Source organism: Haliaeetus albicilla, chromosome 28, assembly GCF_947461875.1.
Source record: "Haliaeetus albicilla chromosome 28, bHalAlb1.1, whole genome shotgun sequence".
NCBI classification, from domain to species: Eukaryota; Metazoa; Chordata; class Aves; order Accipitriformes; family Accipitridae; genus Haliaeetus; species Haliaeetus albicilla.
In genome coordinates, this window is record NC_091510.1 from 2299403 (window position 1) to 2317402 (window position 18000).

General features: G+C 37.2%; 1 protein-coding gene across 8 annotated transcripts in view; it reads left to right on the forward strand.

Annotated features, from left to right (window-relative positions):
- The window catches only part of ANKS1B (ankyrin repeat and sterile alpha motif domain containing 1B), a 427100-nt gene that overhangs the window by 37941 nt on the left and 371159 nt on the right, over nucleotides 1–18000 (forward strand). For all 8 annotated transcript variants that reach the window (XM_069773749.1, XM_069773747.1, XM_069773753.1 and 5 more), the window contains exons 2-3: nucleotides 8677–8757; nucleotides 12950–13106. In XM_069773749.1, coding sequence (XP_069629850.1) covers nucleotides 8677–8757; nucleotides 12950–13106 — 238 coding nt within the window. The remainder of the gene's footprint in view (nucleotides 1–8676; nucleotides 8758–12949; nucleotides 13107–18000) is intronic.

Consider the following 18000-nt stretch of genomic DNA (forward strand, 5'->3'; position numbering starts at 1 on the left):
GGAAGGACAAGGTATTAAAGCCAGCTGAATTGCGGAATCTATAGATAGCAAGTTCTGTTCTGTGTGTCCTAAAGCTATAACAAAGAGTCTCATCTCAGGTTGGTTTCTAGGATGAGCAATCTTTAATTCTGGAATGAGGTCATAGTTCTAAGACCATCCATATTTCAAAAAATTGTGATATATATTGTGACTCTTCCCAGTGCTGCTTCTAGTACCAGAACTTCAGGAATTTTTATTCCACTTAAACAAGTTCAGTAAGTGTTCCAGGATGGATAATTAATCATTTAGAGGCTTTAAAATCTCCTTTTATAATAAATATTGACTTTGCATGTCTGTGATAAGAATGTGTTTAAAATTGCAAAACTATGCATTTATGATGGATGGAATACGATGTTGGACCTCCAAAAATGTATTCTGGGAAAAACCCTCTATAACTTTTCTTACTAAAGATTCAAGGTCAGTTGAATTAGAAAAAAGAACAGCTAAAGGAATATCTCTCCTAACAAAATATGTCATCATATCTGTATTCTTGTCTCTAAATTGGAGAGACATGGATTTGATGGATGGACCACTTGGTGGATGAGGAACTGGCACTCAAAGAGTTGCAGTCAACAGCTCACTGTCCAAATGGAGAGCAGTGACGAGTGGCATTCCTCAGGGGTTGGTATTGGGACCGGTGCTGTTCACCGTCTTTGTAGCTGACACGGACAGTGGGATTGAGCGCACCCTCAGCAAGTTTGCCGACAACACCAAGCTGTGTGGTGCGGTCGACACGCTGGAGGGAAGGGATGCCATCCAGAGGGACCTGGACTTGAGAGTCCAGGCTTGAGAGGTGGGCCCGTGCGAGCCTCCTGAAGTTCAACAAGGCCAAGTGCAAGATCCTGCACATGGGTCGGGGCAATCCCAAGCACAGATACAGGCTGGGTGATGAGTGGGTTGAGAGCAGCCCTGCAGAGAAGGACTTGGGGGTATTAGCAGATGAAAACTGAGTATGAGCCAGCAATGTGCGCTTGCAGCCCAAAAAGCCAATTGCATTCTGGGCTGCATCACAAGAAGCGTGACCAGCAGGTCGAGGGAGGTGATTCTGCTGCTCTACTCCACTCTGGTGAGACCCCACCTGCAGTACTGCCTTCAGCTCTGGGGACCCCAACATAAGAAAGACATGTGCCTGCTTGAGCAGGTTTGGAGGAGGGCCACCAAGAGGATCAGGGGGCTGGAGCACCTCTCCTATGAGGACAGGCTGAGAGAGTTGGGGTTGTTCAGCCTGGAGAAGAGAAAGCTTCAAGGAGACCTTACAGCAGCCTTCTAGTAGCTTAAGGGGGCCTACAGGAAAGATGGGAGGGACTCTTTATCAGGGAGTGTAGTGATAGGACAAGGGGTAATGACTTTAAACTGAAAGAGGGTAGATTTAGATTAGATACAAGAAGAAATTCTTTACCGTGAGGGTGGTGAGACAGTGGAACAGGTTGCCCAGAGAAGTTGTGGCTGCCCCATCCCTGGCGGTGTTCAAGGCCAGGTTGGATGGGGCTTGGAGCAACCTGGTCTAGTGGAAGGCGTCCCTGCCCATGGCAGGGGGTGGAACAAGATGATCTTTATGGTCCCTTCCAACCCAAACCGTTCTATGATTCTATGATTCTTGAGAGAAAGAAAAATAGGGCTTTGCTTCAGTTTGTTTCTGATATGAGAAGTACTAGAGTATTTTTTTAACTTAGTGCAATCTAATTTTTACAAAAGAAGTCGCAGTGGTCTATCTGAGAATTTGTTCTCTTCTTCCAATCAAAATACTGATGGTATATACTATACTTCAGTGTTCATAGGTATATTCATGTAAGTGTATCTTACAATCACGAGATATGCAAGGGCTTTCAAAACCCTTCAGAAGATCCACTTCCATTGATGTGCTTGCAGAAAATTAATCATTGTTTATATAATCTCACTAAATAGCAGTTCTCTGGGACAAGATGAAAGAACCCAGCATTTATTTATAAAGGGAATTCAATATAGGTATGTACATATGTATGTATGTATTATATGTATATATGTATTATATGTACACTGAAAAAAGATACAGTCAAGTATGTCTGATTCTTTGTCTTTTTCTGTTGTATGGCCTAATATTACCTAACACAGTGGAGCCCTGTTCCTTGCTGATCTTAATCAATGTATAGATCTTATACAAAGCGTGTAGGTCTGATTCATAACAAACGTGTAGAACCCATCTACCTCATATATGTAGGGGGCCCAAACTCATGATGAAGGGCGTGGAATTGCCCTCCATAGGAACAGTTAATCTCATGCACTGATCTTCAGCATTAGCCATATGGCATCCCTGCAGATTGCTCACATCATGTAAGATCATACATGGAGATATCATCGACAACATGGTTCACATTGCTTAAACATGAATGATTTTACTTATTAAAGATATTGCCTGCTGATCTGGTTTTGGACATAATTTAGTTAGTAGCTGTTCTCACAGGGTTCTTGTGCAGGATGATGCCAAATGAGAGTTAACATTTTTTCCTGTTGGGATTACTGGATTCTCAAGGACAGAACTCTGGAGTGGATCCAAGGATCTGTCTGACTCATCACTGACAAGCTGGAGTTCCTAAGGTTCACTATGAACTAAGCAAAACCCCAGCTTGTCCCTATAGACAACTGGAATACAGAGGAACCATGCTGTCATAACTGATGAAAGCTTTCTCTCTTTTAGCTGCTCCAGGCAAATTGGTCTTGACTGTAATGATAAGGCAAACCTAACTGATATTAGTCAGGAACATATTGCTCTCTGAATATAGCCACAATATTATACAGTATACCCAGCCAATGTACTTCGAGATGAGTAGTCCGCAAAGAATGATGAAACCAAGCTGGTTAGATAAAGGTCAAATGCAAAGTGACCTTATATGTGACAGATTCTTTTAATAAAGCATGACTAATTTATTGCTTATTCCTTTGCGTGACATCATCAAGAAGTCAAAGTGTTTCTCCTTTATGTTTTTGCATATTACCTGATTTTTTTAATAACATTTAAACTGATATAACTATTAACTCTATCAGAATAAAATGACATAGCTTCAAATGATTCCAACTTCAAGGAAATGGAGTTCTAGTTCAGTTAAACTAGTTCATGTGACTTTTGTTCAGGTTTAATTTATTTAGTTTTTACCACACAAAGTACTTAACTGGAGAGACTGAGTGCTTGTCAACATGTTTTTCTAGGTAGATTATTTCCCAAACTGAATTTATCTAAATTTGCATATACTTACACATGCGCAGACTGTCTAACCTGCAGACTCCTAGAACATACCTCCCAGTGGCCTAAATCTGTCATACAAGACCACTTATTTCTCTAGTATTTTTAATATAGATGTTCAAAGTTGGCTAAAAAAAACAAAATACTTTTTGTGGCTTCTGCAAAAGTCTTCTGCTCGTCTTTTGGTCTGCAAAATTTAACCTTCACCCTGCTCTTATGTGACAGCCAGCTCCTTGCATTGTCTCAACCTGAAAGACATGCAGACACACAACTGGCTCCTGGATTACTTCGCTTACTTGCTGACTAGTCCAGCTTATCTTCAGTAGCAATCACACACTGTCTCGCACACCCGCACTCTACAGTTGCAGGCTCCATGGACACATGGGCCCTCTGACCCATGGTCCCCCTCCAGTTTCTGGTATCCAGACCCTCATTTGCTCCAGTTTCTGGCAACACAGACACATGGGCTCACTAGCCTGTCATCTGACCCAGTTGCTGGCAGTCAGACCCTCATGTACATACATGCACACAGAATAGAGTCCCTTACCCAGGAAAATAGAAATGGAATTTAATAAGATTGTGTGGAGGACATGGCACATGTAAATTTACTTTCCTTGAAGTATTGAAAGTGTATCTCAAATTCGGCGAAGTAGTGCAAATAATAGGTAAAACAATACATGCAAAAGACATAAATTCTTTTTACAGGATAATATATCTTACGTAACACTGGATTCCATCAAAGAGGAATCTGTAGAAATAAAAAAAATACCATATTTACTAAAATGAAACACTTCTATATTTGATAAGTAACAACATTAATTTTCATAGGTTAGAGCAACGTTGTTGTCAATTATATGATTTATTTGTACATCAAATAGAGAATGGGAGCTATTTTGCTGCTGTTCGCTATAAATAACATCATTATTTTGTGTCTGAATAACTGATGATACATCTTATTGTGTAAAAGTTTGCATTTTCAAAAATGCTCTGTAAAATTGTCCATATATTTTGTATAAGCTCAGTTTACATGACTGAAAATGTGTATGAATATAGGCAGAGCACTAATGAATATAGGAGCCTGGCTATGTGCTCTAATAACTTTAGGCAACGTGTTTTTGTCAGACTAACAACAATAGACAGAAATTTTGGAAGATTTTGGCTCAGAACAACACAAGTTCCTGTAATACATATTTATTCTATGGAACAATAAGGAAACTAGATTTATATGAGCTGGTTGGTGTTTGCCACCAACATCAATGGAAACAGGATAAAGTTTAGGATTGCCCACTATTAAAACTGATGTGGCAAGATGAGATTCACTACTTCTGTAGTCCTGAAGAGCCAGGGGGTCTCTAGGAAGAGCTTCCAAAAATGTTGAAGACCTGAGAAAGAAGGTGGGGAGAGGAAGGGGGGGGCTGAGGACTAGGCATATACTAAGCCTGTCTCAGCCCTCAACAGGGTTTTGACCCTCAAATATGCAGGCATGACCACCATGCTGTATCCATCTCCGCTGGAGGAACTGATTCCATCCAGACAGTGTCACCCTCTTCCTTGCCACTTCATTTCAGAGAAGAAATAAATTCCAAAGAGAGTTACCAGTCAGTTATCAGATAAGGTTTACGTGAAACCAATGGACAGATCGACACTGATGTCATCAGGCAGCTTTTTATGGCTTTTAATGACTCTTATCATTGTTTTGCTAAAATATTTTCCTTTCACCTCAGGAAAACTACCATATAAAGACATAAATATTAGTGCATGGATAATTAAATAATAATGAAATAATATAATGAAAGTATATGTACAGAGGGGAAATATGATGGAAACAGATGTAAAGTTGTGATGGAAATTCTGTGCATGTATGCATGGTTCTTGTCCTGTTGATAGGGAGTGTGCCTGTGTGATGAAGATTAACTGAATTAACTTCTGATTTCCTTGCTTTTGTGTTCATATGTGTGTAACAACAGCCACTTCACAATTATTTTTTTCCATATAGAGAAAAGCATAGCAAAATAACAAATCAATCAACTAGCCGTCTTTTTCTTTAGTCTGTCATTTTCATATCACTTTTGAAATGCTGCTCTTTATATGTAATTATCTTCAGCTCATAAAAAAGAAAAAAAGTTAATTTTCTTACTAAGTAAAGAGTATTTCCCATTAATATTTGACATCAGTTCAAAAGGTCAATATTCTTTGTCCACAGTGAAAGCAAACTGTAATAAGGTCTTTCTGCTTTTGGCAATCAGTTTCTTTGTGCCTCACTTTGGCAAGTTATAATGGAAGAAACTAGTTGATGATCATGTTTTAATTCAGGATGTTAATTCATCATTGACTGAAAACCGCTTTTTTGCACAAAAAGTATGTTCAATTACTTTCTTAAAATTCATTAAGTCATAGAAAGGTTTTCCTAATTTACTGATGTACATAGGAAAAAAAAATTCCTAACTTACTAATGCATGTAAAATTAAGAAGCTTGATTATTGACTGCATCAAAAAATTAGGAGAAACATTTTTGAGAAAATTCAGTATTAACAGTAATCTAAAGAGCTGCTAATCTTCTGTCAACAAATATCTTTTTCTGGAGGTTGAATGGTAATTTGTTTTGTTCCAGGTTCTCAGTGTTGCTTTCACAGTAACTGTTGAAGTGTTTTAATACACAGATAAATCAATATGATAATTCCTCATATATTGTATATGTTTGTGATGCCAAAGAAAGGCTCTTTAGGCTTTCTCTCTTTCTCCACCCCACTTTTCTTTGAAGTCAGCTGCTTTTTACGGCACTAATACACCACTAGACTTTTGCCTTGCTCTATTGTGATTACAAGAGAAAAGCTTTAGGTGAACTATTCACCACAGCTGGGAGTTTTAGGGTGTAAGAATTTCTATTCACAGACTGCCCAATTTGAATTTGATTGTCAGTTATTAAAGCATAAATATCCAGTGTATATAGTGAACCTGCAGTTCATTTTGTAGGAAATAGTGTTGCAATACTGTAGCAATGCAAGACCTCCTAGGAGGGGTTTTCTGCACTGGCCGGAGGGAAAAGAGATGCCTGCAGCCAAGCCCTGCTCGTGTCTGCTGTGTTCTTTCGTTTGCTAGCCGAGTTCTGATTTTGAGCGTGTCTTTCTGTACTGTTTGGGAGCTGACAGCGATTAGTCTGTGCATCCTGTCTCATCTCTCTGAGTCAGCAGGATTTACTCACGCTCCTTTGTCCTTTGTCTCCCAACGTGAGTGTTCTGAGGAGCTTCACATAGATGCATTTATACACTCATTAATAAAGTTTCAGTTTGTAGAAAAAAAAAATCCATGTAGTTTCAGTTGAAAAGTATTTCACAAGACCAGAGTCAGGAAGTACAACAATGCATTAAAGAGTGCCTAGATTAAAGGAGAAAATTAGGGGAAAAAAGAACTAGGTTTTGGTTGGGTTTCTGTGATTATTTTTTTTTAAATTTTTTTAAAGGCCTAATGCATCATGAATAATAGATGAACTCATGGATCCCTTGCTTTTTGAAAAAACAACCAACAGGCAAATCCTAGCAACTGTAAGCCAAAGCAAGCAAGCTAGCAAAACCAAGTAAATTAATATTCCGGTCACTTATGTGCTTAGTTTAATATTTAAAATACGACTTTCTATACCACTTTTCTTTTTTCTGCTTCATTCTCCTATAAGCTGGTGCAAATCAAAGGAAGAAAGTAGAATCCAATAAATAAGAAAATAACTAACAAAGTATTGTGCAAAAGTATAAAAGAGATTATAGAATGTCGATAGACGAGGACTTCTTTCCTTCCAATAGATAAAGACATCCTGTCTGCCATGTAAATGACATCTGACAATTATGGAGGAGCTATCGTTTCAAGGACTCAATTTTTACTACGTCTTGAAGTTAAAATAATTTCTTTTAATTGGAAAGATTAGAGTGCCTTTCCTAGCTGGAAGTTGCCTTCTGTGGAAAAGAACATCTGTAGACTTCTGAGCAGATTAAAAAAAAAAATACTTCATTTTTTGTTTCTTTGCACCCAAGAAAATATTTCAGTCCTGTTCTTACAAGAAATTAAATTGCAGGGAGAGGTGAGGTACCCAGCACTATGTAGAATTATACTTGCTGCAGAACACAATGTATCAGAGAAATAATTCTGTATGCATGCAGTATTACTTATGGGAAAACTACTGCTTAAATTTATGAGCTAATTAATCATTCAAACACACACAATGAAAAAGACACCAGTCTACAATGTCAGTATTCCATAGGTAATAAAATACAGATTCAGTAGTAAAGAATTCTTAAAAAGCGTATGTTAAGCATGACATGTCATTTTTTTTATGTAGATCATGAAAAATGTGAGTATGAAAAATTCTTTTTACCTATTAGCTTCAGATTGTTTTCTTTAAACTGCAGCACTTGATTCCAAGGTATGAAGTGAAAGGAAAATATGGCTTGCCAATGACTGTTTAACACTGTATTAGAAGCCAAAGAAAACAGACTGTAATTCAGGACTCATAATCTTGTTGTAATACTAATGGTTGAAAACTGTGTTAGGGAATAAAAAAAATTGTTTCCACAAATGATACAGTCAGCTTCAAATGTAGTCAGTTAGAAGAAAAACCTGCTGATACTCAATATGCCTCTGGTATCCCATTTCCAGGGTTTGAGTTTGTTGTTGGTTTTTTTTGGTTTTGGGTTTTTTTTTTTGTGGGGGGCGGGACGGGACAGTGACGAGTGGTAGATTAGCAGTCTCATTTTTCTACTTTGAAACAAAAAATCTACTTTACTGTTTTGTGAAGAGTCCATAATAGACCGTGAAACTGGTTACACAGGATGTATAATGAAGCTAACTGTAAAATAAGGGCTGTAAAACACAGAAAGAGAACAAAAAAGCAACACTGTTTATTAAACTTTTGTTTTATATATAAGTAATTTATTTTAAAATGTAGTTGGTTAAAATGGGAGCTAAAATATCAGGCCAAGTAAAAAGAATAAGTTTTCTGTCCCTTTAAAGGATATGATTGGTTCTCACTAATCTTACGTTTGTATGAATCTAGACTAACTGACCTAAACTCCATGAATATATACCTGTGAAAAAAGTAGTGCAAAATCAGATTATATCCTCAGTGTAATTACCAGAGTAATACGGGGAGAACAGATCTAATTGAAATGACAGAATAGTTATTAGTCTTTGAGACTGCCCTACATAAAGTTCATGACTGCTATAAAGATGAATGTGTAAAATTATTTTTATAAATAAATTATATTGATATCAACATGACATTTGCTATTTTAAGTTCTTTTCAGGATAAATTGTCTCTTAAGGTTTAATCATACGTGTTGCAGAGATCTTCAGATTATTTACACATCAGATTTCTGACATTGCTGTACTTGCCAAGCCAAAAAATTAACTTTACAATTGTGCTTTATTTGCAGCATCTGGCGAGGACCAAATATAAACTGCACAGACAGTTCAGGTTATACTGCTTTACATCATGCAGCTTTAAATGGACACAAGTAAGTGCCTCACATTTAGTTTTTATGTAGAATGGTATTTAACTGCGTAACTTAAAAATATGTAGCATAGCACTGAGATTTTCACAGAAAATTGACAAACCCTGACTTACTAAAATAATCTTATTTCCCATGGGATATATTAATATAAGAATTTTCTATACTGTCATTGATATCAGCATGTAGTAAAGACAAATGGGAAATGCAGTTTAGAAGCTATTGATTCTATACTGGTTCTTCTAAATTCTTCCTCAATTTTGAGTAAATTTATGGTTGTTACTGCTAATGGTGTCTCTAGTGCTTTTTAGCTGGTGGGAAATTGCAACAGAAAATTTTGTAGTATACTTGTGTGTGTACGTACACACGTATAGTGCGTTGAGTATTTAAGGAAGCAATACTGTGAAACAAAAGAACAGTATAGATTAATCATTATCAAAGTAAAAGTAGCACGATAAGAATATTTAGTAGTTATACACTTGAAGGTGGAAAAAAATGGCTATTACCTTGTATGGGACCTTGTAGCTTTTCCCTCCCTGCCATCCATCCAAGTTACCACATGCATGTCTCACCAAGCTTGGGGAAAGCCTGCAAAATCCCCACTGAGGGGTACTGACTGCCCAGGCATACCAGTGCGGGCGAACGCTTTAAGGCATTGACCTGTCAGTGAAAAAATGTGGAAACTTGCTACATATTTTGTTATTACACCTGGTAATTTGTTCTGTGTTACCTCTGTTATTACATGTTGTCCCTTGCTACATGTTACCTCCATTGTATTATGCTGCCAACTGCATGGTGTTATTAAGGCAGAACAAGAAAGAAAGATTTTAATGAGGTCTATAAAGTTCTAGTGGGATGGACCCCACTGTAACTGAGGTAAGAGCTGCCCCACTTTATGCAGTCCAGCTATCCTGTTCATAAACTGACCATGTTAACAGTGACTGGATTTTCACTAAAGAAAACATTGACGTAAGGCTTTGGGTTATTCCGCTGTGGGAGATAAGGAACTGATCAAAACCCAACTGAATTTAAAAGTGATTTGCACTGGCTTTAATGTGATTTTGGACTGTCCATAAGATAACATATGAATCCATAATAATTATATGTTTTGTTTACTCATTTCACATTTTTTGCATTCGTTCTTGGAAAAATTAAAACTTTAGGATGTATCTTTGATTGTATTCTAGAAACCTGCATATTTTCTTTAGACAAGATTAATCCCTTGGTGAATATAGGATATTCCATTTCTGAATAAATAAATGAAGTTAAAATACTGTTAAACTAGATATTGTGCATTTTCCAAAATTTCAGTTCTGTAGCAGGATTCAGAATCATCCATTAATATATTTTACCTCCATGGAATTAGGTCTAAGCCCTTAATATGGTCTATTAAACTCAGCCTTTTTTAAAAAGGGAGAAAATCACATTTCTCTTGTTTCTAGTTAATGGATTGTTTCCTTTGCCATTGCACATTTTTGATTGACAAAAGCCTAAGCCTTAGCTTGCAAAGATTGCTGGTTTTAAATAGACGAAAACTGGTTTTAGTATGTTTAATACTGACTATAAACCAATAGTTACCCAGCAAAGTAAAAATGTTGCTGTATCAACACAGAATCTATCAGAGATGTCAAGTGAATCCTAGCAATACAAACTATAAAATCCCAAAACATACAAAAGCCAGAGAGTGTTTTCAGACACAGTGTTGGCCAAACTTCTGCTGAAGCCAGAGAGAACTTCAAGATGTGGACTTATGTACAGCAGCCACGTAACTGCAGCTTTTGAAAAGGTCATAGTGGCCACTGGCTGCTCTGACCCCTTACCCTCACACAGCAGGGTAAGTAGCAGTTACTGACATCACATTTATAGCTTGTTATATTAAAGTAAACTGAAATACATCATGAGGTATTTCATGATAAATCATGATGGTTCAGGACCTGCTATCCAAGCCACCATACTGATCCTGCTACAACGGTAGCACTGTCAGCAAAGGAATTGGACAGATACCTGGTGTTTGTAATTTCATTAGTCACCACAAATAACAAATAAATACCTTTACACTCTGTTTCAGATTTAAAACTTTATATTCAAAATCAATATTGGGTACAGTCTTTTGATGCAGGAGCCTTCCCACTGAGGAGAAGTTCTTGTCCTTTGAAAACTTTTGGGGGTTTAATTTTTCACACTTTACATTAGGATGAACTTGAGAGATTTCAAAGGTTTTCAGGAAAAGTGAGAACATAAGACTTAATGACCCAACCAATAATTTGTGGCTGGGATACTTGTTGGACACCAGTGTTCAAGTCTCTGCTTGATCATTGTATGTATGTGATGAATTCCCTTCTCCTTGGTTATTTTGGGATAGTTCTCTTTACTTTTGAAACTATTCTGCTTTATATAAGTAATTAAATTATATCTGGGGCAGGCACTTGAATCTCACTCTCCCTAAGTAATTTTACTTAGCCCGGTAATGTTACTGGGCTAAGGACTCTCAGTCTTCTCCTCTCTGAAATTTATTTCTACAAAATGAAACAGTTCTGACAGCACACTAAAAAAGACTCACCCTAGAGAAGTGAGATGGGTCAGCGCATTCTTGAAGGATGAAGGAGACCTAGGTTCTATTTTGTAGCTTGGATCTTGCAACAGATTCTTCCCAATAGTTGCTGTATATCATTATCTACAGATTTTAGTTGTGGAGGGGTTTTTGCTGGTTTTCTCCCACTTAGTTCTATTTCTGTTTCCTTTGATTTGTGTCCCTTTCAAACTACTCCGTATCTCTAGCCTTCATTAGACCATCTACTGCAAGACCAACTATTAATTACATGAGAAGTCTCTCAAACCTTACCTGTACTAAAAAGTTTCTCTCGGATGTCACTTTTCTGGAACTTTCTGTGTAGCAAAAGTCTTCCTGTAGTGGAGCTGCTCTTTCTTGGTTGTTTTCATGTTATTTGACCTTGGCAGGAGTAAGCAAAGCCCAGCTTAAAGTCTCCCTCAAAGCTTAGATGTGGTATCTCTATGATTTCTTTTGAAGACACCTTGGAGTTTCTTTTGACCTGGATATATTCACTCTTACTTGCCACGTTTTTCTCTCAATAGGCAATTAAATAAGGTTCCATCAAGGTTGGGAGAAGAATTGCCTCAGGATTTACCTTCTGTCTTAATTTGTAGTCAAGGGCTTCATTTTTAGTCATAACATAAGCTGCATTGAGCTCCCTCTCCCCACCTCCCCCACCCAAGTTTTTGAGCCAAATCAGTAAGAGGCAGTGTTTCCATATTCAGCAAAAATGTGTGTAGAACTGCCCACACTGGATCATAGATACTATTAACTTAATAACTAATGAGGCCTGACTGTGTCAAACTATGAGATTACAAATGGAGAGATAAGGCAGAATTTATTTACTTTCTGACATACTTGATAACATGATCATACCACACAGCTGATTTTTGCATTTAACTTTTGAAGTTAAGTACAGGAGACTGCTTAAAAATCAGGAATGCAATATACCAGCTTATACTAATCTTTCATTTAATGTATGATAAGCCACACTGAAAATACTGAAAGGAATATAATAAGAATTAAAATAATAAAAGTAACTTTTTTTCTCACTGCTCTCAGGCAGCTGGATGTGGGAAATGAAAAGAGAAGCAGTTATTCCATAGAAGATAGTATATATCTAACTAGATCATGATTAAATTGGTTCCTCCATCTTTGAGATAATGCCTTAAACAAGAAGAAAAACTTTGACTTAAGCCTTACTGCAGGAACCGTGTCCATAAAGCTACCCTCTTGTCTTCCTGCCTCCAGAATCCAGCAATGATGGGGACAGGAGTACTTCTCTGCCTTTAGTGCCTGGAAGGTTTGTCTTGAGGGACATGCACATGGCCTGGACTGGCAAATTCTAAAAATGATTCCGTGGCCAGGTGATCCTGTTGCAAGAAACAGACTCAGAGAACTGATGATAATATTGTTGATGGGTATTCATAAGAAGTAAGAACCATTACAATTAATAACATTTTGGCTATGTTTTACTATCTGTTTCATTCTTAGAAATGATTGGTCTTCATTTTTGTAGCTGTTTCACTTGAAATACAGGGGTTTTTTTCTGTTATTCAGGGTAAGAAATTTGGTAATATGTATGTTCATGAAAAACTTAATAAAAAAGCTTCCTGTCAATTTTTAGATCTACTTCCTGTTTTCCAGGGATATAGTTCTCAAATTACTTCAGTATGAAGCATCAACTAATGTGGCAGATAATAAAGGTTATTTTCCTATTCACTTGGCTGCTTGGAGAGGAGATGTAGACATTGTGAAGATTCTCATCCATCATGGGCCATCACACTCCAGAGTGAATGAACAGGTGAAGTGATAAAAAATATTTGTATACATCATCAGAAAAGAGCAGCACATATTCTTTAGGTCTGGCAAATTTATAGCCAAGTTAAAAAAAAATAATCTATTTTCCATTGTTTCAGTAATTTCTTCTCCAAGACTGATAAAATCTTCCAATATAAGCATACCAGATATCTTTCTTCTGGATGGGCACTGACCTAAAGGATATTAGATTTAAAAAGTATGAAAAAACCTTCTGCTTATTTCTGGAAAATCATATGAAGACATACTCTAACTATGCATCTTATATATATTGATGTAAATTTGCATAAACTGTGTCTCTTTTACTTTATTAGATATTAAATTCCTGAAAAACTTTGAGATAAAATTAATATTCTTGGTATATTTTGAGTGTATTGTAAATGAACTGATATGCAGAGATAAATGACAAACCAGATGGTCTGCATGTATGCATGTGCAGCAGAAAGGACATGTAAATACTAGGGAAAAATTATGAGAGTAAGGGCAGGATAAGTATGTTGCATTCTGTTTTCAAACATATGGCACACCTTCTGTTTTCATTCTGTATATTCTTATATGGTCGATGTGTAGGGTTAGTATTTAGAAATAGAAAGAAGGCGATTAAAATCTGACACCATCTATAGTCAGCTGAACTGCTTGAGGACTGGAAGTAGGCTGTGAAATATGAGTAGTAACCATAAGCTGTTGAATTTGCCAGGGTAATCAGGAAATTATTGGAATGTAAAGGTGGGACTCAGCTCCAGATTCAGACCTAAATTTTAGTATATGCACCATTTTATTCCACAGAGGTCTGGTCAGTGTAATCACAGGAGCCAACAGGGTTATTCAGGATTCATTTGCCCAAAACCAGAAATCCAGTATGTTCTAAGGCCCCGCAGTAAGTGAGACATCTGCATGGCCCTGAAGGTTTGACAGAGGATGCTTAGAATTTCCGTGTCCTTGTGGAGTGGGTGAGGGACTCCAGGTAGGGTACCCTACAGCATCGCAATGGCAAAGCACAGTCTAACAAATGAATTGCACTCTCAGTGTCTACATTAATGTGGCAGGAAGGCAAACTGTGAGAAAATAAGAAATGTTAGACCTAAATTGCAAACACTTAATCAGTGTGAGATGCCATTGCTTGAGTAATCTATTTGATATTTAAGGTTATACACTTAGCCATTGGAATCCATACAATAACTATGATATGAATATCAAATATTAATGCAGGGAATATAGGAAAATAAAGTAATAAAATACTCCCATGTGACAGTCTTCTGGGAAATCCTATAATACTCTTGACTAATCCAAGAAAAAACCCACAAAACCCAAAATTAGTCATTCTGTTGTTTGAGTTGCAGATTAGGAGTTTCTCCGCATTTCTCATTGTCATCAGCTGTTGCATGTGGGAAGAAACCAGTTGAACTGTGGGAATACCTTTTGTCAAGGGGAAGGGGGTTTTTTCAGTTTTATTTCTGCTACAAAATAAAAAATCAACTTTCTGATTGCATGTTATCCATTTGCTTGAAGAGATTCTTTATACTTACTGACAGAAAACTGGAAGCTATGCAGGAACTTCAGAGAGAGAGGAATAGTGAAAGATGAATTTCAGTAAGATCAGAAAGAGAAATGTAAATTCGAACCTACTTCTCCCCAATCCCACATATACATCCAAACTTCTAGAATATTCTGGAGCTTGATTAGGCGTGCTGTCCAGTCTCTCTGGTTTGATCACTGGAGCAAGTGAGCAGGGATACATCTGATTCTATACCCCACTGACTCAAAAAAGGTCTTGTCATCAGATCTCCTGCTGTTTATGGATTTTGCCCAAAAACTTTATAATGGAAAATGTGTGAGCAGTCCTCACAAGAAATGTTGGACCTTAAGTCTCTTAAGGGAATCTTGATCATATTAAACTTCGAAATTAAGCGTACACAGTCCTTCTGTCCTTGTAAATGCCCTGGTGTTCCACTCTAGACAATGGCCACCTTTAGTACGTGGACCGCTTTGCTGGCACCAACTTTCCCCTGCTACTTAGCACTCTAACTCAGGAGAATATTATCCATGTCATGCAATGAGGGAAATGCCATGTTGATATAAAGCCATCTCCACCCACATATCCTCAAATAACTCCAGAGTGGCATCCTCACCCTAATACCTGTTGTACATTCTTATGAGTCTGTAGGCTTCTGAGGCTTTTGCTTATTTGCTGAAAGGCTCTGTAGGGCAGGTGGCTCCTCAGAGCTCTCAGTTTCTCTCAGATCTGTGGAGCTGAGGCTACAGCTTATAAGAAATCCTGGGCTATTTTTCTTCCTTGTTTTTTCTTCTGGGAGCTGGGGAGAAGGATAGCCATTTTTCAGTTTTTCACCACAGCAAGTAATATACTCAAGTCAGACTTTTTTTCCTGTTTTTTTTTGGTAAGGATCACATTAAGAATGTATGTGCTTTCAGTTTAAGAAAATAATTTTGCTCATTATTTAAAAGTTGTTGCAACTAATTTTTCATATATCGTTGCTTTTCATCTATTTTATTAAAATTCTATGTAAAAGAAATGCTTCTAAAAACTTAAGTGAAAATAATGAACACCACAACAAAGAAGTAAATGAGAAGCTCACGGTGCATAAATGTATATTACACGAATTAATGGATTTAATATGGTATACTGTAACTTAATTGAACTGCATTCTACACATTTAAAATGCAGTTAACTAACATCATAAGATCATATCCAGCCATATCTAGCATCTAAAGCTCTGAATGCCCCCTACTGTTCCTACTACATAAAATTGAAAAAAACAGTAAAGAGGCGAACAGTTAAATGACAATTATTTTATGGGGGTGGTTGAATGTAGACTGGCAACTCTACACACAGAACATGGTTACAGCATAATAATTATGTTAATACAGGAGTCTTAGTTGACATGCATGATGTATGTTTTAAATTACAAAACGTGTTTAAAATTCATTGATGAAGACTTGAAAATATGTAAATTATGAACTGAATGAAGATCAAGTAGGTAGTATGAGATCAAGATTTGTTAGTAATACCAAATATAATATAAAGCTGTGCTGTTAACAGTCAAACTACTTACACGTTTGTTTATGTAAAGACATCTGGGTGGCACAAACATTTATTATGGCAACTCTCACCATAAAATTACATAATTGATAAGAAATCCTAATCTATGAAAAAATAAATAATAACTAACAGCCACATATAGGTCAATATGTAGTGTTTCGTATTAATGCGGGAAATCACATGCAAGAAAGGTGAATGACATGAGGAATACCAGTTCAAAATACATTTTTAATATATATATGCAGAATATGTGTAGTGAAAAATTTAGAGGAAAAAATGTGAACACTTCTGAAATTTCTCAGTGATGTTCTCTGTTTTGTGATTCTGCCTGCTTTTCTTTATGCATATAGCACATCTTTTTCCTTACATTTATGTATTTAATATACTGTAGAATTTGCCTGTGCATCAAATTCTAATTGTCATGAAAAACACTCACATTTCCTTAATGCTGTTTGACACTTCTTCTGAAATGTGAAGGAAAAGAGTTCAGCATGCATTCATAATATGTAAATACATATTGTAAAAACATCTAACATTTACTGACTTCCCCAAATCATCAAAATGAAGCACAGACATTATATGCTTCTCTCAGTGACAGCTCAGGGAGTTCCAGAAGTTCAACTGAGTTCCAAAGTAGCCTGCAAACCCAATAATTTTCAAGTTCTGCATTTAATATTCACCCCATCCCCTTAAATTAGAGACTATGTGGATGAATTTCAGAATTTCCCTTGCAACTCTTATAATAGTCTTTTTAGAAGAAAAAAATATGCAGAAGAAATCTTTTTTATTTGAGCTGATTGCAGCAATAAATTTGAAGAAAACATTTATTCAAAGTAGTTAAACAAATTACAGAATTACTTTTTAATTTTGTTTCCATATAAGTAAAGGTGAATTTCAATGGGAAGTCAGTAGATTTGATTTTGATTCACACTAGGTAATTTGCAGCAGAATTTTTTCCCAATAACTTTTACAAAAATTGTCTTTTTTGAAAAAATATCACTATCTAAATCCAAGTATTCTCTAAATTATGGGACAATGACATCTTTATTTGTCATCATATTGTTCTTGTATGGTAAAGATATTCATTAGAACATGTTCATGGAATCATAAAATCATAGAATCATAAAATGGTGGGTCAGAAGGGGCCTCCAGGCTGAACAACCCCAACTTTCTCAGCCTGTCCTCGTAGCAGAAGTGTTCCAGTCCTCTGACCATTTTCATGGCCCTCCTCTGGAACCGCTCCAACAGGTCCATGACTGTCTTGTGCTGGTGACCCCAGAGCTGAAGGCAGTACTGCAGGTGGGGTCTCACCAGAGTGGAGTAGAGCAGCAGAATCACCTCCCTCGACCTGCTGGTCACGCTTCTTGTGATGCAGCCCAGAATGCAATTGGCTTTTTGGGCTGCAAGCGCACATTGCTGGCTCATACTCAGTTTTCATCTGCTAATACCCCCAAGTCCTTCTCTGCAGGGCTGCTCTCAACCCACTCATCACCCAGCCTGTATCTGTGCTTGGGATTGCCCCGACCCATGTGCAGGATCTTGCACTTGGCCTTGTTGAACTTCAGGAGGCTCACACAGGCCCACCTCTCAAGCCTGGACTCTCAAGTCCAGGTCCCTCTGGATGGCATCCCTTCCCTCCAGCGTGTCGACCGCACCACACAGCTTGGTGTTGTCGGCAAACTTGCTGAGGGTGCGCTCAGTCCCACTGTCCGTGTCATTGATGATCATATTAAATAGTATTGGTCCCAGTACAGACCCTAGGGGGACACCACTCATTACTGGAATGTGCATTAGGCATTAGAATACAGAGGCTTAAACTGCA